Source organism: Olea europaea, chromosome 20 (genome assembly GCF_002742605.1).
Source record: "Olea europaea var. sylvestris chromosome 20, O_europaea_v1, whole genome shotgun sequence".
In the NCBI taxonomy this organism is placed as follows: Eukaryota; Viridiplantae; Streptophyta; class Magnoliopsida; order Lamiales; family Oleaceae; genus Olea; species Olea europaea.
The window spans coordinates 682,642-705,720 of NC_036256.1; the positions used below are offsets into that span (position 1 = coordinate 682,642).

Genomic DNA, 23,079 nt, shown 5'->3' on the forward strand with positions numbered 1-23,079 from the left:
AACATGTAATATTTTTATTTGGTGAAATTAAAGGCTTATTTGAGTCACATTATTTTCAAAAAAATACATTCTTCAACAATGATTTGATATCATTTCAACCACACATTCTTTAATAATACTACAAGCAAATCTAAAATATTTTCTTATTTTTTAACCACACATTTCCCATTAATTTGACGTGAATGATGCATTTTTTCCTAGAATGTGGCTCAAACATTGGCTAAAAATAAAAAAAAAAGTACTTATTTTGAGTATAAGTTTGGAGTCGTAACTTTTTTTAGTTTAAGCCTTCTCTGGCTATAAAACCCATGATCCCCTATCCCAACAGGCTCATTCTATCTGCAAAACAAGCCTCCAATATAATCATCGTGATGATTCCATCTGTAACCTCAGAAATGAATAATTTCTTTGAATCTCAAAACCCTACAATTTTTCCTGCTGATTTCCGCAACCCTCAGGCATTACAGTTCGGCAGATTCTTAACAAACTTGCAAAATTGTCATTCATCTGTTCCAGTGCATGACTTCACACCAAACTCCTCGTACATCAGCAGTAACTCAACCTCTGATGAAGTTGACGATAATCAGGTCGATATAATCGACGAGAGAAAGAAGAGGAGAATGATATCTAATAGAGAATCTGCTCGAAGATCAAGGATGAGGAAGCAAAGGCAAGTTGATGAGTTATGGTCCCAAATTCTGCTTCTCAGAACGGAGAATCAGAATCTCGTGGAGAAGTTGAATCATGCGTCGGAGAGTCATGATAGGGTTGTTCAAGAAAATGCACGGCTCAAGGAAGAAGCTTCCGATCTTCGCCAAATGATGATTGATCTCAAAATTGGAGATTCTTATACTCTCTTTAGCGATTTTCTTGAAAATATACCTTGCAACACAGCTCATCTCATGGCTGAATCTTCTAACCTGTCCATCACTACTGCCACAAGTCTTCTTCACTAAGCTTCTTTAGAGAGAGAGAAAGTTATCCATTTACTTTTTTCTTTGTGTTAGTAAGTTGAATAACTGCTCAAGTTTTTAGACTATCTTGTTTCATCAGAGCAAGTAAATGTTTTTAGTTCAAGTCTCGCTGCTACCTACTTAAAAAAAAATGTTTGTGTTAGGCCAGCGATGAACATGTGAATCCGGCCTACACAGGAAGAAGTGACAACAGCTTAAATGAATAAAATTGCTCACTTTCAATAGTTTAAGTCCATGTTTGTCTCTCTTTAAAATAAAACTATTCAATTCTTATACTCATCACGTAATAAAATATTTTGCACTTAAATCCAAAACTTTTCCGTATTTTTTAATCACACATACTCCAAAAAATACTACTCAAAACATCATTTTTTCCCCCTAAATAGTGATCATTAAACAGGGGCTAAGCTTTTAAATAAACACCATGGGTTAGGTGTGCACTTGATTCAATTCGTGTTGTCATGTACTAATTGGCTCAGCGTGCATGAGATATGAAAAGTCCATATCATCTCGCCGCATAATTATTCATCTACTAGTAGAGAAAAGTTAATGAAAATAATATGCCCTTTAATCCCTAATGGACAAACCAGTCGTATCGAAGAAAATGTTTAGAGGAAAAAAAATGTTCAAGTCTTATTTGTATCAAATTTTGCGTGCTAAAACGAGTGGCTTGTCACCCTCGATGGCTGAGGCCCCATGGCCAATGTTGGGCTGCACGCAGTAGTGCAAGCAGTGTGGGACAAATGGTGGTGGAGATGCTGGTGATAGTGGAATATTATTAAAGAAACTACAATAAGAAAACAAGAAAATAGTTCTATCCACTGTTTTTTATCTTTTTATGAGGGCAGCAATTTGTAACTAGCCTTTATTGTTATCAATTCTGATGTCAAGTAGATAAGACTATGATTCAGGTGTTTCCATACATTTCTATTTTTGTCATGTCATGTTTTAATAATCATGTTTAACCCGCACTAATAAACAGGATTAGTTGATTTGGTAACAACATTATAAATATGTAGAGACGATTTGGCAGCACGATTAGTTGTTATAAACCTATATCTTAACTTCGTATTTTGTCCTTTTTAAAGTTATGAAGTGACACAATTTGGTGACCGAACATTCATAAATATGATGCATAGGAAGTTGTCAATGCCATTTGGCTCTAGCAATTGATCATTTTCCTTCATCTCGTCTCTAAAACAATTATAGAGATCATTATCACATAAGAAATTGTTGTCAGCAGTTCAACTCGTCGAAGCCATGCCAAAGAGCTACAATGTGGAACAATTTCAAATGTCATAGGAATCTACATTCTTGGCCGTCAAATAGAAAGTAGAAAATTCTCTTTATTCCTCCAATCATTCGTAGTTCATATATTTCATTTCTAAGTTGGGTAAAATTTCACGTGATTTAGTAAACAAAATAAAAATTCCATCCTATATGTATGGATTATGAGATTTCATGGATACAGGCCAATTCAAATAGATTTATTGGAAAGTTGCATTGATGTGCACCTAATACATTACTGCCAATATAACGTTGAGAAAGAAAACAGTTAAAAAAAATAAACCACAGAAATTTCATTAAAAACCTTTTTTAAACTGAAAATTTTCAATTTAGTAATGAAATATTATTCCAACTTGTCTTGGATAGACACTAGATGTCTAATCTACATTCACCACTTTGTGAAAAGTAGTTTAGTAATAATTATAGATATATGTGATTCGATTGGTAAAATGCTCTCTCTCCTCCAAAAAGCTGCCCTTTTTCTATTTTTTTTTTTCTTTTTTCTTTCTTTCTTTTTTGTGTGTGTGTGTGACTGTTGGATTAAAAAGTGAAGGTAGAAAAAGGTTCCTCTTATCTCTTATATTTATAATTGGGATGTCGCGGAAATCCCTCGAGAAATCTTGATTCCAGATTTAGAAAATAATCAAACGAACACCGATTTACCTCGATTCGATCCAGACCTTTCACATTCACTTTGGTGCTCCAAGAACTCTCAAACCCCACAAAGAGGAATGGATGGTAGCGGTGATAGGAAAAAGAAGAGGCAACAACGGTAAGGTTTCACTCCAAACAACCCCAAAGCCGGCTGTCCTCCCCTCTTTCTCGACCCTCTCTTCCACACACACACACACACCATAAAACGGTTGCTGGGAGGTTTGGTATATATAAATGGATACTAGAGCCCCGTTTGTTTCCCATTTATGTAAAAATGAAAATGAAAAATATAGCCGTTACAAGTCCCATACAAGAGATAGAAATTCAAATATGATGGCTTGATGTAATGGACAACAATCATATTTTTTATTTTAATGGGGAAAGAATGAGAAACAAATGGGGACTAGGTCACTTAATTTGGCTAACAATAGGTAAATGAGCTACTTAAGAACCAATGCAAACTTAATAACAATTGGGTCAAGACTCACATGTCCAACGACAATAAAACCAACTCCAACTTGGGCCATCCAAAAGTGTTGATCATATTCGAGTGGAGCCAAGTCCATAGTGTCGATAAATTATCATACAACTATTTTAAATCATCGTCCAAATTTATTGGGTATAAAAAACCTAACAAATCTCCACCTTGATACCCAATAAATCTGCAAGCAATCAAAACACAAAGTTTATACATGCATAATCAAGGTAATACCAAAAAAATTGGTATCACGGATCTTACCTCATATTTCCAACCTGAAACACTTACCATATCTGCTTCACGTACTCACTATGGCTAAGATCAAGAACACCCAAGTAGAAGCAAATATTCACAGTAAACAATCAAGAGCAAATAAATATGTGATGACAATATATTATAGGATAACACACATAGATCTTTTCAGAAACACATTCACACAGAACTATTGATTAACACTAAGTTAATCAAACACGAGATCAACCACATATACAACAAATGCATAAATGACCCACTAAAAGATCTCAACACACTTATCCTATCCTATTTCGTGTTGCTTATACCTTGAGAACACGTATCTCCGCTCATCGCCCACTATGCTCACTAGACTGAGTACTAAACATATATCTAACTGGTAAATCACAATAGATCCTAAGTTCTCGAGATAATTCCTTATCACCACATCACTTCTTCCAACCTATGTGGATAATGGGTCTTCATCTAACATAAGTAATAGAAGTGTCACTCTCACACTCCACCTGTACAAGGTCTTTTCACAGATAAAAGATTCCAACATTTAATCACCTCCCCACTTGTGATCCAAATGTCACACTCCACATCCCCTATGCATATCACCAATGCATCTTCAGGCATCTATACTCCACCTTACCAATAGATACTCAACACACTGCTAATGCATCTCAAACTCACTATAGCAAATCAACACCTTTCACGACCACAAAGGTTAGGGCTCAATTTAAAATTGACCCACACACCACAAGATTACTCAAATCACCAATGTTCAAAAAATCCACAAAGAAAATGGCAAAGGTGGCTCTCGTTAGGAGAATAGACAAAAGGGTTTGTTGTTACACTCTACTCACAAAAAAAGCTCACAAAGAGGAAGAAGATAAGCCTACATGGCCACCTCACACAATTTCACAAACCACACGGGCTCACAAAGATAAAGGAGAAAACAACTGCCCATCTTTCTTCTCATTACCATACTCTTACACCACTCACAGAGAAAATGGGGTACGCCACAAAACTCAACCTACTATGCATGAAAACACATTACATAAAGTAATAAAATCACTCTAATTCATGCAATTACACACATCAAACAAATTTAACATGTTGCATATCAACATTGCAATAAAATTAAGCGATCACACACATAAAGAAAGGATCATACACAAATACACATGTAGTAACTAGGTTCGTTCTCAATAAAGCTCACACATGTCATCACTCGACCCAATGACAACATTCGCCTAACCTCTCTCCTTATCTTTCCTTTTATTATTATTACTAGGACAATCCTCACCATGTCCAATTTTACCACAGTCAAAATACATTTTATTTTTCTCACTTGCCTTAGACCTATACATACCATCAATACCAAAAAATGACCACAAGCAAAGTATAAACATAATTCACATAAAATAATCAAATAAACTTTTCTAAGGTCACATGTAATTTTAACAGTATAAAAAGGTTGACAACAAATTCATAAAGAATTCAAGGCAAATAATTCCTAGGTCTAGCAACAGGCTATGGTTACCCCTTCACGGTAACCCCAAACCTAACGTCACCCCACACGATGACTTCTAATGCGAAAAATAAATAATTACCTACACAATAATTTTAACTGTAATAATAAAAGGTAAAAAACACAATACATAGTGGACCACGTCTGAAGGTTCGTAAATATCAAAAGACACGAATTCACCACTTTAGGATCATCACTATTCATCCTAAAGTCACCAGCAATCGTAGTAACACAAAAACAGCACCCGGTACCGAAACGTTAAAGGGCAAAATCGTCCAAATTTCACTGCATTGCTCAAAACTGAAATTCAACAACATCGCAGGGTCCGTCTCATCGCCGACAACATTCTATCTGAAGATCACATCGTCGGATTCCTCCTTATGCGCCTGCACACACCTTGCCGGCGTTTCCATGCTTCAGGACTAGATCCTCACGCGTCAGCGCTGACCACTACGCACGCCACCTCCAGACGCGCCTCCACCCACACAATCCACTAGTGGTCACTGTTTGTCCAAATGATGAGTAGTTTCGTCGAAAATCACGATTGCAGGTCCGACTAGAAATTTGCAAATCTCGGCAGTTTTCTGTGCCATTTTCCAGCCTCAATCCAAACCACTTCTAGCTCGTTTTAGCACCCAAAAATCATATATTTCTTGAAAACAGAAGCTCTGATACTATTTGTAATGAAAATACCTCTAGAAATCTTGATTTTGGGCTCAGAAAATAATCAAACGAACACTGATTTACATCAGTTCGACCCAAACCTTTCACCTTCACTTTGGTGTTCCAAGAACTCTCAAACCCCACAAAGAGAAATGGATGGTGGTGGTAATAGGAAGAAGAAGAGGCAACAGTGGTGGGTTTCACTCCAAATAACCCTTAAGCCGACCGTCCCCCGCACTCTTGGCCCTCTCTTCCACACCCTCATAAAATGCCTGCTGGGAGGCTGGGTATGTATAAATGGATACTAGGTAACTTAGTTAGGCCAACACTAGGTAAATGGGCTACTTAAGAACCCAGGCAAATTTAATAACAATTGGGCCAAGACTTATATATATCCAACGACAACAAAACCAAAACCAACTCCAGCTTGGGCCATCCAAAAGTGTTGGTCGTATTCGAATCGAGTCAAGTCTATGGTGTCGATAAATTATACAACAACTATTTTAAATCATCGCCTGGATTTATTTGGTATCAAAACCCAATATAGGGATTCTTGAAAGAAATTATAGAGAATCTTGATTGATAAACCTAGCTTGAGATATAATAAATTAGAGGGTGTGCCTCATCTTGGTTTTCCATGGGTGCAATTCAAGGTAAATTTCCTCCGCACTCAATGAACTTTCATTTGGATCACTAGATTTTAATTCATCTCAATTAGGTCGTGGAATTTCAATTTAATTTCATTTGGATCACTAGACTTCGATTTCAGTTTCAAGTTTCACTAGCTACTTCACGCCATCCATCTCCTAAATTAATGGAATTTGCTAACTCGCACTTATATTGTAACATATCTTCCACGTATATGTTGAATAACATGCCAACTCATCACTACATCACATCATGAAAGTGTTAAAAAAATGATTTTAACCTATTAATAGAAATACATTGTCATAATCTCATTATACTATTTTTGTTTTAATGTGCTACCTAGCGATTAAGTGAGAGATCAGCTATGTTATAGCTGCTAACCAAGCATTATCCTGTATGTGGGTTTGATGGTTCAGACCGACACGATAAGAAATAGAGAACAATTCACAAATACACTATTGTTAAATTTTTTTTTATTTTTTTATTTTTCACTAATTTTAAATGCTCCTTTATTTTTTTAATTCTCAAAATACAGCCGCTTTACCGTCACCACCTCCTGTATCAGAGTGAATTACACATTTTGCCATCTATTTCTTTATATTATATATTGGAATAATAGTTATCTATTATTTAGATAACTATTAAATTATTGTTCTAACTATCAACGCGAATAATTACTTTGAATATGTGAAAGTTTGAATGTTTAGGATTTGAATATGAGTTAAATTCAAATTTTTATAGTTAAAATGGAAGAAAAGATCGAATTTGAGGTTGAAATGTTGAAAAAAGTGAAAAAAGAGACGAAACTCGTCGGAAATGGAGTTTTCTAGTAAGCTGGAGCCCGTAACGGACCATTACGGGCCAATATGGTCCGTAGCGGACCACCCAGACCATTTGGCTGGGTCCGAAACCGACAATGGGTCACTTTTTTTCCTGAATTTATTTTAATTTTTATGTTAAAAATATAATTAAATATGAAATAAATAATATATATGTTAAGATAATGAACGAAATATTTAAAAATAAATTAAATAGAATTTTAATTTTTTTTTCTTTTTGACTTAAATATATGTTTAGTAATTAAATATACGAAATAAATAATAAATATATGTTTAGTAATTAAATAAGTTTAGTAATAAAATATATGAAATAAATAATATACATTTTAAGACAAATAAAATAATTAATTATGGAAACAATTAATATAATTAATTAAAGAAATACTTAAATGAAAATATTAATATATTTTTATTCAAATAAATAATCGAAATAGAGTAATTAAATATGAAATGAATAATATACATAATTAACGAAATATTTAAAGGATAAATTAAATTGAATAATAATTTTCTTACTTAACCAATTAAGATAATTAATTAAAGAAATAGTTAAATGAAAAATTGAATTAAATATTATTATTTTTATTCAAATAAATAATCGAAATAGAGTAATTAAAAAAGAAATAAATAATATACATAATTAATGAAATATTCAAAGAATAAATTAAATTGAATAATAATTTTCTTACTTAACCAATTAAGATAATTAATTAAAGAAAGAGTAAAATGAAAAATCGAATTAAATATTATTATTTTTATTCAAATAAATAATCGAAATAGAGTAATTAGATATGAAATAAATAATATACATAATTAACGAAATATTTAAAGAATAAATTAAATTGAATAATATTTTTTTTATTTAACCAATTAAGATAATTAATTAAAGAAATAGTGAAATGAAAAATTGAATTAAATATTATTATTTTTATTAATATTAATAATGAAAATAGAGTAATTAAATATGAAATAAATAATATACATAATTAACGAAATATTTAAAGAATAAATTAAATTGAATAATAATTTTCTTACTTAAGCAATTAAGATAATTAATTAAAGAAATAGTAAAATGAAAAATAGAATTAAATATTATTATTTTTATTCAAATAAATAATCGAAAAAGAGTAATTAAATATGAAATAAATAATATACATAATTAATGAAATATTTAAAGAATAAATGAAATTGAATAATATTATTTTTACTTAACCAATTAAGATAATTAATTAAAGAAATAGTTAAATGAAAAATTGGATTAAATATTATATTTTTATTCAAATAAATAATCGAAATAGAATAATTAAATATGAAATGAATAATATACATAATTAACGAAATATTTAAAGAATAAATTAAATTGAATAATAATTTTCTTACTTAACCAATTAAGATAATTAATTAAAGAAATAGTTAAATGAAAAATCGAATTAAATATTATTACTTTTGTTCAATTAAATAATCGAAATATAATAATTAAATATGAAATGAATAATATACATAATTAACGAAATATTTAAAGAATAAATTAAATTGAATAATAATTTTTTTACTTAACCAATTAAGATAATTAATTGAAGAAATAGTAAAATGAAAAATTGAATTAAATATTATTATTTTTATTCAAATAAATAATCAAATTTGAATAATTAAATATGAAATAAATAATATATATATTCAGATAATTAAGGAAATATAATTTTTAAAGAAATATTAAATAATCAAATATGTGAGAATTTTTTTTGTTTGACTGTTTTAATATGTGATTGGATGAATCTATTTATTACTTTATTAATATGAAATCTGATTGGTTAAATTTGAAGAACGATATTTTATTTATAATATCTTGTATATGGTTTTAACATGTATTATTTTTTTAGGATGTAATATCATATGAACAACGATCTGAGAGCTCATTTGGGAAAAGTTACAACGTATTGTAACTTTTCTAGCTATGCGACAGTGATTGAGGGCTGGATGAGGAGCACATCGACATACTCCATCGATCGTTTTTATGGTCCTTCTATCCGTTGAAGTACGTGCAGTTCTCCGGACAGATTATTAATTTTTTATTACTCCGACTACTTAAATCAGTCGATGGCGATCAACTTTATTTTGCTATGGGAGACAGGAAGGTATCGAGATTCTCGATCCTTAAATTTGCCCTCATTACAGGATTGAGATATATTGGAGAAGAAGAAGCGAGAGCCCGTATTATACCAAATAAAATGTTATTGGATTTATATTTTGAAGGTAAAGGGCCGGTTACACCACCACAGTTAGAGGACACATTTAGGAGATGCGATCACATGCTAGATAAGCTGAAGTTAGGATTGGTGTATATACTGGAGAGCATATTGAGATGTCAACATCGTAGGACGTCGATTGACCTTTTTTCATTGGATATTGTTCATGATATCGATGCTTTCAACAGCTTTCCATGAGGTCGGAGATGTTACACCGATACTCTCCACGTATTCGGGAGGGTACATACTATGCCAAAATCGGAGAGGGGCGAGTGCAAATATGATGTATATGGCTTTTGTATGGCTTTGCGGGTAAATATTCAGCTTAACGTAATGCGTGTTAAACTTTTTTATTAAATGTATAAGTAATTTTTTTTTTTTTGTAATTGTTACAATTGTGGGCATATGAGACTATCCCTGCTTTGGGTAGCAAATGAGCGATCAGAAGGGAGACCAGCTACCCACGAATGCTTCATTGGCGAGCACATGAGAAACCATCGGCTAAGAATTTGACAGCTATCCTCGACGATTCTCAGGTGAGTATTATATATTTGCAATTTATATTGTACGTACATTAACTCGGCTCGATACATGCTCGTTAACACGTTGAAATATGATATGTCAGCTCGAAGTTCATGCTAAGTTGGTTGTTTCGATGGAAGAGGAGGATCAAATATATGTACATGAATTACATGTTCGACCTACTGAAAACGATCCAGTGTTTGAGTCCGTTCCGGATAAAAATAGGGTACGTTTATTTAAGATCATTATTTATTCTGACTTATAATATTCTTGTGTGGATTACTAATATTAATTGTCTTCTCTGTGTAGGGGCGTCATCCAGTAGAACGACGAGCACTTCCACGTAGGAGATCTCCTTCGCCTCCACTGATGAGATCTTCGTCACCTCCACCGATGAGATCACCTCTACCGCCATTATCACATTCTCCGAGGAGATCTCCGTCTCCCGCACCCACCCACCTCCCACGTGGATCGCCTGCACCCAGTCAGACCCGTCATTTAGATGATTTCTTTGCACGCATGACTGGTATTATTAGAGAGGAGTTGGGAATGATGCGACGTGATTTTACGACAGAGGTAGTAGCACTATGAGAGGAGATAAGGGTGTGCGACGAGATTTTACGACAGAGGTAGTAGCACTACGAGTTGAGATTGAAGTGCTACGATGAGATATAGGAGACCTTCATACTGAGGTTGCAGCACTTCGAGGCGATGTAGCAGGCTTTCGAGGTTCTGACAGTAGACATGACAGAGGGAGTGTCGGGGAGACTGGTGTTCCTTGAGATTGGTGGGCAACGGTCACAGGAATCGATGAGTTTTTTTATTCGGTGCCGGAGGTCGAGAGGGAGGGGGTGGAGGTCGGGCCGGAGGTGCCAAAGGAGGTCGGGATGGCCGGAGTGGAGGTACCAGAGGAGGCTGAGATAGAGGGGGTGGAGAGAGGGACAGGGGTGCTAGAGGGAGAGACAGGGGTGCTGGAGGGGGTGGCCAAGGAGGTAGTGGAAGGGACACCAGAGGTGATAGTAGAGGAGGATGAGGGGGTTGCGGAGGAAGAGAGGATGTCAGAGATGACGGATGACGATGTAGTATTCGTGTCGGAAGGGGCGACGGAGGTGCCGAAGGGTAAGAAGCGTGCTAATGACGTGCCAGAACTGATGGTCGGTAAGAGATCAAGATTGTCGTCACAGTACATCATTTTCCATACACGGCCGAGGCGAAGAGAAGGGAGTTTGTGGATGGGACGTTCCCCAATCTTTTTCGCGACGTCGACCCGATCAGACGGAAGGCATTCGACGATTGGTTCAAATCTCTTAAGTCTGAGTAAGTATTTTATGATTTTGCTACTTTTTTTTCGTAACTTTTTTTCATTTTTTAGAGATAGTTATACCATTGGCTGTATGACCGTGCCCAATGTTAAAAAGTGATTCGAAGATGTACTGACGACCTCAACTTAGCTTGCCGATGATGTAAGTTTTTTGAGTTTCCATTTATTATGTTTATAGAAGTTGTTGGTTCATTTACTTAAACGATTCTATCTTTTTTGTTGGTATTTTTTGTTTCAGCATATCAACTTGGCTACGGAATTGTTACGCGATCGGGCTTAGAGATACCCAAGATCTTATGACAGTCTTAGTCGAGTTATCCTGAACTCTGAGATTGTTCGTGTCGTAGATATTGAGCATCACGAGCTCCTAAGCAAGGGGAATGAATATGTTATGTCTGAGTACATGCTGGAGTGGGTGATTTGGCTATAGCCGAGGTGCGAAAAGCCGTAGATGGATTGTACACATATGTACATTCCAGTGATCGCGAACTCACACTGTTTTTTAGTGGAGATCGTATTTGCTAATTCCACTATGTATGTGTACGACCCTGGTCATGCGATGATTCGAGTAAATGACAGATTAGCCATTGTGCGGAACATGACGACGGCAAAACAAGAAAGATCGTAAGGATTTAAAACTTTTTAATTTTAAGATTTAATTTTCAGTTAGATGTTATCGAACTAATATATTATTCTTCGGTTGCAAGGGCGATTGTGGCTTATTTGCAATAAAGTACATAGAATTTTTGAGCATTGGTCGCAATGTTGATACAATAAATCAATCTTGAATTGATATGTGGAGGCATAAATTAGCTTGCGATTTGTATGAATATAACTGTGATCCTTAGTGCATTGTATATTATTTTATTAAAATGTAAATGTTGTTTACTTCAGTATGATTCATGTTGTAATGTTAATAATTTTTTTAAATATTTAATTAGAGAAATACTTAAATGAAAACTCGAAGTAAGTGCTATTATTCTTATTCAAATAAATAATCGATAATTAACAAAATATTATTATTTTAATTTACATAAGTAATCGAAATATAATAATCAAATATTAAATAAATAATATACACATTAAGATAATTAACAAAATATAATTTTTAAAAGAATATAAATAATCAAATATACGTGCTAAATGAAGATAATTAATGAAAGAAATACTTAAATGAAAATTCGAAGTAAGTGTTATTTTTATTATTTTTATTCAAATAAATAATCGAAATAAGTAATTAAATATGAAATAATTAATATATGTACTAAGATAATTAACAAAATATTATTATTTTAATTTACATTGTTGTTGTATCTGTAATCTCTCCATATTGTCAGTTAATATATATCGTTGTCTCACTTGTATTATAAGAAAAAACAAAATATTATTATTTTAATTTACATAAGTAATCGAAATATAGCAATCAAATATTAAATAAATAATATACACATTAAGATAATTAACGAAATATAATTTTTAAAGGAATATAAATAATCAAATATACGCGCCAAATGAAAATAATTAATGAAAGAAATATTTAAATGAAAATTCGAAGTAAGTGCTATTATTTTTATTCAAATAAATAATCGAAATAAGTAATTAAATATGAAATAATTAATTTTTTACTTAACCAATTAGTATAATTAATTAAAGAAATATTTAACCAATTATACATAACCAATTACATATTTAACTGCTGTAATATATTAATTATTAAATCGTAATATTTAAATCAATCTTATTTTTTTGTTCAAATATGCTGTTAAAAAGAGTAATTAAACAATGTGATAAAGATTACATTCGATTTAAATTGAGAAAATCAAAAACATATTACAAATAGAGAATACATATGATTTATATAGATACTACACATCCGTCGAGTCATTGTTTAGTGGGATCTGACTTGTACAAAATCGACGTGTATGTCTTTTAGCGTCGCACCTCCCACACTTACGCGGTTGTGGAAACTTTCCTGTAAATGGTATTCTAGACGTCTGTCTACGACCAGGAGTACGCGATGGAACTTTAGGTGGCAACAAATTATTAAGTGCTACAATATAATCAGAAACTTCCCACTCAACTTCATTTGGCAGAGGAAATAAAATTTTGGCATAACTGCTCTCCAAAAATCAGTCATGTAATAATGACTGCATAAACTGTGTGGTGAAAATCCTCTATACATAGCCACTGCAACAGCATGCGCACATGGAAAACTCTCTAACTGAAATTGTCTATACGTGCAGGTATTGTCATTCAAGTCTACAATATATCCAACATAACGCCCACATCTCACGGAGAAGGGAAATTGATCTAGTGGTTCCACAAATAGAGCTTTTGCCACTTCCAGAGTTTTGAATAGTCGATCTTCCTGCGCCGGAGCTAGCACACTCGTGCAATTTTGGGATTCCTCACGCCGGTCATAAAACCACTGTTGTAACTCGCTACGAGTATTTTCAATCATTGGAAGAATTGATAACTCTTGATCCTTCTTGAATAATGCATTGAGCGACTCCGCATTATTCGATATCATCATGTTGTATCGACGTCTTGGAAAATGTAACCGTGCCCAATGTTCGACCCCAATATTTGATAGATATTCCCATGGACTTTCTGATTTATGTTCTATTTCGCCCATGAACTTCGTAAACAATTCAAAGCTGTAAGCTTCTTCAGCTCTCCTAAACAATGCAACGATGCCACTGCCTCGGTACCTAGTCTTTAGGTTGCGCTGAATGTGGTACATGCAATAACCATGATGTGCTTCCGAAAAAAACTTCAACTATACCATTTATTATTGACTGCCTCCGGTCAGTCACAAATGCAAGGTTCTCGATATCCCCAATTACTTCTCTCAACTTCATGAAGAACCAACGCATTGCTAGATCAGTCTCTCCATTGACAATGCCAAATGCAAGAGGGTAAATTTGGATGTTGAAATCTTGACATGTAGCAATAATCAACTTCCCTTCATATCTAGCTTTTAGGGCTGTACCATCAACTAGAATTAGAGGTCGCATCGCATTTCGAAAACCTCTAATGCATTGTCCAAGAGCAATAAAAAAAATACTTGAAGCGATTCTGCCCATCGGTTTCAATAAAAAATGTCGAGTCAGAATTAGTTCTCACCATGTTGTGGCAATACCTGGCCAATTTAGCATAACTCTTCTCTGTCGAACCCATTAAATCTTCCAATGCACATTTTTTAGCCTTCCAGGCTTTCTGGTAATTCATAACCACCCCATACTCCCGACGGATGTCGTTGATGATATCTGTAGATCTGTAAATCATCCGTGGGTCCTGAAACTTGTGCATTATCTATCGACCAATAAACTATGATCGAGTTTGCCTGTGATCATTTTGATGAATGCCCACTTCACAAGTATGTTCCCGCGCATACTTGCGAACTACAAAGAACTCATTTGTGTTCATCTTTGTCGCTCTCAAACGCCAACTGCAGTTGTTGTCCACATAAATAATTGTGCATGTAGACTTGTTTGATTTTTTTACCTTAAACTCAAAATTATGTTTCATTGCAATTCGGTGCACAGCTTCTTGTAAATCTCTTTTCGTGTCAAACAATTGATAGACATGTAAATCTTCATCATCAGGAACTACATGCGAACAATTAGAAGACCGTATACTCGGCCCAGCATGTGAACTCTCACCAGACTCATGTCTCTGTCTGGATAAAGCAATCAAATCCTGATTTGTAAATGGCCTTTCATCCTCATTGTCTTGAACTTTCTCGTAAATCTTTTGTGTAACGGTGACATCATGACGAGTAGCAACTGTCCCGGGAATAACCACATCATCCTCACGAACAATCTCAACAGTATCCCAAAAATCATTCTCGTTACGATCCTCTCCATCGAAAATTTCGTGTTCACCCTCGGAGACTTTTTTCTTCAACAAAGTTACGCAAATAGGAGTTGTCTTTCAACCTTGGTTCAATTGAATTAGATACTTTATTTGCACTTCAAAAGTAACTTTCAATGGTAGAATCGAAATTGTTGAATGCTTTTAAAATAAAAATCCCAATTCCATATCGTACTGAGAGAAATCGACGTTAAGCATGTTTTTTATTTCATTGTACATTTCCGTAAACGATGTATTTTTTGTTATTGAAGTAGCAGCAACCCCTTTTCCTTTACTCATTCATTTCCATTCCCATTGACCATTTTCTTTCCTTTGAAATTCATCGAAATAATAGATTGGGACACATGCTTTTTGCCATATCTGCATAACAAATTAAACAATTATCAGGGACATCATAGTAATCATCAAAAACGTACTCAAGCTCATTGTTCTGAAAGTGTTCCATATTTTTTTACCCTATAGAACACAATTAGTGACAAAAAAAGAATCATTACAATTAAAACGAAACTCAACATTTTTGTATGTAATTAGACGAATTTGAATGAAAATCGCAATCTTTTCAAATGATTTGAAATCCAATGCCGCTAAAAATGTTTATTTGATTTTTCATTTAAGTCTTTTTTCAATTAATTATATTAATTGTTTTCATAATTAATTATTTTAATTGTCTTAAAATATATATTATTTATTTAATATTTAATTACTCTATTTCGATTATTTATTTGAAACGTATATTTAATTACTAAACATATATTTAAGTAAAAAAGAAAAAAAATTAAAATTCTATTTAATTTATCTTTAAATATTTCGTTAATTATCTTAATATATATATTATTTATTTCATATTTAATTACATTTTTTAACATAAAAATTAAAATAAATTCAGAAAAAAAAATCGAGTCCGGACTCGGCCAAATGGTCCGGGCCCGGACCATGTCGTGGTTTGTAATGGACCATGGACCACGGACCAACAGACCATAATGCCGTCCACATGTTGTCCGGCGTCAGATCGGTGCCGACCTGAACTTCGGTTCTAATATTATTTTCTCTACCATTTAAAAAAATATACGACTTCAATAAAAACAAAATTAAGTACTGGGAAAAGATGCTTACCGAATTAACTGATAAGTTTATGAAATTTTGAGGTTGAAGTAGATGAAAAATGAAAGAATTTTTATCGTGTTAGAATAAATTGATGAAAAGAGTGACTTCGTTTTCAAATCTCAATTGAGAGGTGTTTGGATTTTAATTTGTAACTTAAGGATATTTTGATCTTTTTAACATATTTCTATTTTTGTAATTGTATAACTCATTTAAGGGTATTTATGTTTTTTACACAAAAATAGGCTTTTGTGGTGAATGTCAAATTTTTTTGGTTAAAGTAAAAAATTAATTGTTTGACATGATCAAACTTAAATGTACTCCTTCTCCTAGCAGGGCGGTGATGAGCCTCTCCATCACAGCCTTCCCCAATCCAATACCCTAGAAGCTTGGATCTACAACCACATCCCAAATTATCGCATTAAACACTCCATCACCTGTCGCTCTAGCAAACGCCACGGGCCTCTTCGTCTTCTCGTTCTCTACCCACAGAAGCGCGTCCGTGTGCTCAAACGCAACCCGGATCTTTCCGGTATCCCGCCGCGGGAACCCGACGGCGACGAACACGGTGTTGAGGTGGTTGAGGTCGAGGTTGTCAATCGTACAGTGGAGAGTGAATCCTCGTGACGACAGCGATTCGTCGGAGATTGAAAACTTTGTTGCCAGTTGTAGTGGATCCCGTTGTTGGGCAAAAATGTTGGCGTTTTTTTGGGTGGTGTTTGGTTGTGGGTTTTATGGGGACTAAAGGTGTACGCAGAGCAATGGAAATTTGGTTAAGAAGCATTTTTTTTTTCTTTTTTAAATTTGATTTTCGAAGATTTAAATATTTAGAATTATAAATGGGTGAAATGAAGGAGGCAGGGCATAAATCTTGTGGTTATCAATTATCATGTGCCTTTGCCTTTTCCTAGCCTGAGAAATGTCGGCCTCAATTTTTGGATTTATATCTTTGTTTAGAAAAAGGTTTTATTCATCAAGAATTTCAATTTTTGAAAATTATATAATCATGCAGGAACTACAAATTTGAATCATTCATTTAAAAAAAAAAAAAAAAAAAATTCTAGTTATGTAGATTAATTTTTCCAATTGCATTTGCTTCACAACTTCAATTGCCTGTTTGATACTATTTTTGTCTTTAATTTTTGTAATTTTTATTTTTATTTTTGGAGGTAGCCATTGTGAGTCAACTAGAACAAAAGCTCCTTTACTCAAATTAATACTTTTTTGAAAATTATCCAAATAAATTAAATAATTATCACAATAAGAAAACACTTTGCAGTATATTATGCGACTGCAGTAATAACCTTAATAACATAATTCAAGTAAAAAATCGAAATGACCATCAAAGGAATGACCATCCTCGGGGGTAACATGAATGGTAGATAGTGCAGCGCCTTCAATGGAACTCATGGAGTAACCACAGCTCAAATTCAAAATCACATATTTCAGATGCCGAGAGGATCTTCCCTATACCAGATTTACCGGTCACCAGAGCTGCTGAGCTTGATTCCTTTTTGTAGAAAATGGAAGCCAAATCTCATACACATCTCTAGTGTAAATTGGGTTAAAAGATTTAGCTCGTCTAGTACAGGCGGAATAAACATGCCATTTGTTTATTAGAACTACCCATAACATAAGCCTTGGTGCATGAGGAAAGTTCCTTAAAATAGCTATCCAGGATAGAAACCTCTTTAGAGAAGTTACGATGAGAATATGACTAAGCTCCAGGGAAAATGAAACTTCCACGAGTATATCTCACAATTTGTACTGAAAGAGAAAGGTAGCCAGCCAACTTTAATATAGGAGTGATGTACAGAAGCAATTTTGTTGTACTGCAAGTTTTGATGATAATTTTGTAAGGATAAACAAAGAGACTTGACTCATAGGAGTCTAGGTATTCATTCGAAAGTGAATCAACTATCATACACTCAGCAGGACCTAGAAACTCATCCAATTGAGTTTTGGAAAGAGATCGAAGTCCCTTTCCTTCAGGATCAGCAAAGATGCCCGGCTCGAAGAATGAAATTTCGAGCTTCTTTTAAAAAAAAGAAAAAAAAAAAAACCTTCAAAACCAATTGCGGATGCAGGCATAGTCATTTCTGGGAACAACATTTTCTTGCAACACCGAAGACAACAATGAAGGCAATCGAAGAACAAAGAAAATGAGAACATAAATTAAAATGAAAACTAATCAATCAATCCAGAGACAAACAAGGGATGTCAAGATGCTCGGCGAGCACATTGCAATACATTCAGAAATTTAAATGTCAGGCATGTATTAAAAGAAAAAAAAAAAGGAAAAGAAAAAATTGAAAGAGTAAATCAAAATACTCATCAAGAAACAAATCGTTCATAATTAGTACACAAAAACTTACGTTGGAGTGTTCATCAGATTGATACTTCTAGATGCTACCGTTTGGTCGAATGTCTTCAATGCTGTATCTAAGGGAAGCTTCATAGAATAAGGATTTATTACTGGACTTCTTGCCAACTTCAGACTCCATTAGATCATCTACTTTTGACTGCAAAATCACCAGATAAATTAAAAAGGCAACCAAGATTGTAAGATTATTACCACAATAAAATAATTAAGAGCATACTAAGTAACACAATTTAAGCTGCACAACATGAATACCAGCCATGTACATATTCATGGGGCAGGATACTACCAAACAGATTTTCAAAAAAACAGAAAAAAGAAAAAAGATGATGAACTCATTGTTAATTTTATTTTGGCAGATAAGAAACACAAAAACATCTGAAACATATTAGTATTACTAGAGATTTTCACCATACGTTTTTGCGGGTCATATTGTCAATAAACCTTCCTTAATTATTATACTCTTTTACTAAAACTTCTATGAATAAAAAATAAAAAATAAATAAAAATTCAGAATCCAAATCTTTCGTCAAAACCAAAAAATAGCCCAACATGTTAACCAAAAATGAAAATCGCCGAGATGTATTTCAACTGAAACAGATTCCAGATTTCTTTTGTAAAAAATCATATTCACATCAAGATTCAAATTTTGTAAACCAATAATCCCCAGAGCTCACAGTTGACGATAGATAATTCCTAAAAACAGCAAGAAAACAAATCAGAAAATCGTTTATATAAAAATAACAATTCGATCAATTTTCTCCAATTTTTAATAATGCTTACACTATTACCGCTTTGTTGAGGAAACGATGAAACCGAAGAAAATTGTAAACCAAAATTTAATTCTCTTTTTTTAACCAGATTGGAGCCATTTACTTATATTGGTTGAACGCAATTAATTACCATTGATTTTATCTGATATTACAGTAATATTCGTGCGATTCTTCTTCTTCTTTTCTCCCCCGTTATTTTAGATAACATTATTTATTGAACAATGCTATAAGTACAGAATTTTTTTTTTGACAAAATTATCTTCCTGTAATTGGTTATTGTCAAAAACAATTTTTGACAACAGCAAATCACGGGAAAACAATTGTCTTTCTATACCAATTCTGTTAAAAAAATTGGTACTTGCAGATTAATTGTTATTTATTTTGATATTACTAAGGGTTTGCCTACTTCATCGAGATTTTAATTTATTTTTTTCCTAAATCATCGACCGATTTGAGTCATTAAGCTAAAGCAATTATTGTTATTTTAAATGAATTGAAGCTTAATTTTGTATATATTTTATTTGTTAGGTGCATTTCGATGAAAAACAGTGGAAATTGACAAAAGGAGCGAATAATTGGCCAAAAATGACTGAACCTAGAGTTTGAGGACTAAATTGCAAAATATTAATAGTTGATTCGAACCCAATATCAATGATTGGAGAAGTGTGGACTCAATTAGATGGAATTGAAAGCTAAAAAACCAAGAAGACATAAAGAAAGCTAAAATGAATTAAGACCGAAGTATAGAGATAAGAGTGCAACAAATAAAAGATTTTTTAACCATGCGTGCACACGGGCTTAAAGTGGCGCGTGCGAGGGATCGTGTCATGCTCTCACCGAGAGCAAAGCTAGTATATGACATGCGTAGGGTAAATTCAAGGCCAAACGGTCCAACTCTCGTTTTTTTACTTAAATTCTATGTAAACCAAATTTAACAGACATGAGACCACAAGAACAGAAGAGCACATTATCATACATATTTTTAATCATAAGAAAGAGGCTAGCATGAGATTCCAAGGAGATTAATACGAGAGATTGAAGATTCAAAGTCTGAGTTAAAAATTAACGAAGAAGAAATTATTTTTTCACGTTCCAATCTTAATTTTCAATTTCAGGTGATGTTTTTTCAAAAAAAAATTCTGTGATTTCTTAAACAATGTGCTAGGCTAATTATTTTCATATGTTGGATGAAGATGAAACATTTTATTATTTATTTTTAATTCAAGACAAGTAGTTTAGTTGAATTATTGCAATTTTTGGATTAATTTAGCATATCTAATTTTATTATTTGATTGCTTGATCATCAATTGAATATTTAGTTGCTTGTTGCAGTATTAGAAGACTCATAATGGGTTTAGAATACTGTTTGATTAGCATGCATGCAATAAATGCTAGGAATAATGTTTACCACGTATGCAATCCTCAAGATAATTGTGAAATTAAATACGTTCTACTAATTCAAATTTGAATTAGGAATTTATTCGGGTCGTGATTAGAATATATTTAATTTGTCTTAAAAAAAATTAATTATCATAGAATTATCGATTGTCAAGAATACACGAATGAAACTAGTTACATAGTTGAGAATTGAAATAGATAATAATAGGTAGATTTGTAATCCAATGTACTCATTCCATACATATACAAAACTAGAATTTTACATGTTTTAGGAAATCAATTTAGAATAATCACAATCAAAAATCTTTTTTGTTTGCTCACTTCGATTCTAATTAAAGACTGTCCCACTCAATTGAATTTTATTTCTCGTGGGATGATATACGTTACTTATCATGTATTACTTGTCAACGATCCCCGTATACTTGCCAGTTTCGCACGAAAATTGACCAAATTTCTATCCTTGAGTTATAAGTTATAACACACGTTTCAAAAATATTTTATCTTGTATATTTATTTCTTTTATTAACTTCATTCAATAATTTAGTTGTTTCTTTGTAGTAGGGTCCCCACAAGTTTTTTTTTTTTTTTTTCTAAAAGGGGTAATTAGCACGAAAAGTTTTTACCTTTCAATTTTGTTGTGCAAAACGTCCTTATCTTTCATTTTTTGACATTTTCGTTTTTATTTCAACGTTTCATTGTAGAAAATATCATTTTCAATATTTTTTAGTGTAAAATGATCAAAATACCCCCATTTAAATAAAATAAAAAAGAAAAAAAAATAAAGAATAAATTACAATCTTACTCCTAAATGTTTTAAAAAGTGTAAGTGAGTTCAAATAATTATTAAAAGTCTAATAGCATAAAACGTCCTTACATTTGGCCTATAGTGTGCAAAACTTCAGTACGTTCAAATTGGTGAAAATGACATTTTCCGCAATGAAACGTGGAAATATGGATGAAAACGTAAAAAAAATTGAAACGTAGGGACGTTTTCCTTAAGAAGTGTCAAACGTATGGATTTTTTTTACTATTAAGTCTTAATAAAATATTAAAATAACAAAAACTCTCTCTCTCTCTCCTCTTCTTCTCCAAATGGATTAGCCACCTTGGAAGCCAAAACCCTTTAGCTAACCACCACTCAAACTATTGGACCACCATACCACTGAAAAATCCTCACTTCCCTTTACACATACCACCCAATATCAAACTTTGAAACCTTCATGCCAATAGATTTGTTCAAATTGTAAGCCAAAATACCCAATTCGCGAATGCAAATATTGCCGGCATCACCTCTTTCGGAGAGACCTATGGTCTTAAAATATCAACAGATGATTCTGCGGTATGGAGGTTCGACGGTTTGAGCAATGGTTGGAGTTTTTTCACTTCTAATGTGACAATCCTATTTGGAAAAGAAGAAGAAGAAGAAGAAGAAGAGAGAGAGAGAGAGAGAGATTTTTATTATTTTTAATATTTTGATAAGGCCTAATAATAAAAAATCTCTACGTTTGATACTTCTTGCGGAAAAAGTCCATACGATTCAATTTTTTTTTTTTTTACGTTTTCATCCTTATTTCCACGTTTCACTGCGGAAAACATCATTTTCACCAATTTGAAGCGTTGGGACGTTTTGCACACTATAAACCAAACGTAGGGACATTTCTTGCTATTAGGCCTTTTAATAATTATTTGTACTCATTTGCACTTTTTAAAATATTTAGGAGTAAGATTGTAATTTATTCTTTGATTTCTTTTTTATTTAAATGGGCGGGTATTTTGGTCATTTACTTTAAAAAATAGTGAAAATGACGTTTTCTGCAATGAAACGTTGAAATAAGGGCAAAAATGTCAAAAAATGAAAGGTATGGACGTTTTGTACAATAATATTGAAAGTTAGGGAACTTTTGTGCTAATTACCCTTTAAAAAAGTAAATCTTCTCAAGTCTTTGTTTGTTAAATGACATTGATCGTAATATTTATTTAAATTTTTACACTGATGTAGGTACATACTTTTTTTTATTCAAACACGGGGTAGAAGAATTAAAAAGAATTCTTTTCAATCCCAATGCAATTTCTTAGTAAAGTAACACTTTTATTTGTTTACAATAAGCTGTTACCAAACTTAGATATTATTTTAGTTTCTTATCCTCCCAG

The 23,079-nt window shown here is 33.0% G+C and overlaps 1 protein-coding gene and 1 pseudogene across 1 annotated transcript; one reads left to right on the plus strand and one right to left on the minus strand.

Annotated features, from left to right (window-relative positions):
• Positions 1–309: 309 nt before the first annotated feature.
• On the plus strand, positions 310–1,209 carry LOC111369328 (basic leucine zipper 43-like). Its single transcript, XM_022990807.1, has one exon. The coding sequence runs from the start codon at positions 372–374 to the stop codon at positions 954–956; it is 585 nt and encodes a 194-aa protein (XP_022846575.1). The 5' UTR covers positions 310–371; the 3' UTR covers positions 957–1,209.
• Positions 1,210–17,585: 16,376 nt separating this feature from the next.
• On the minus strand, positions 17,586–19,683 carry LOC111369329 (annotated as a pseudogene).
• Positions 19,684–23,079: the final 3,396 nt, after the last annotated feature.

Bases quoted from the DNA above. Each gene is read 5' to 3' on its own strand.
- LOC111369328 (XM_022990807.1), top strand. From the start codon at position 372: ATGATTCCATCTGTAACCTCAGAAATGAATAATTTCTTTGAATCTCAA.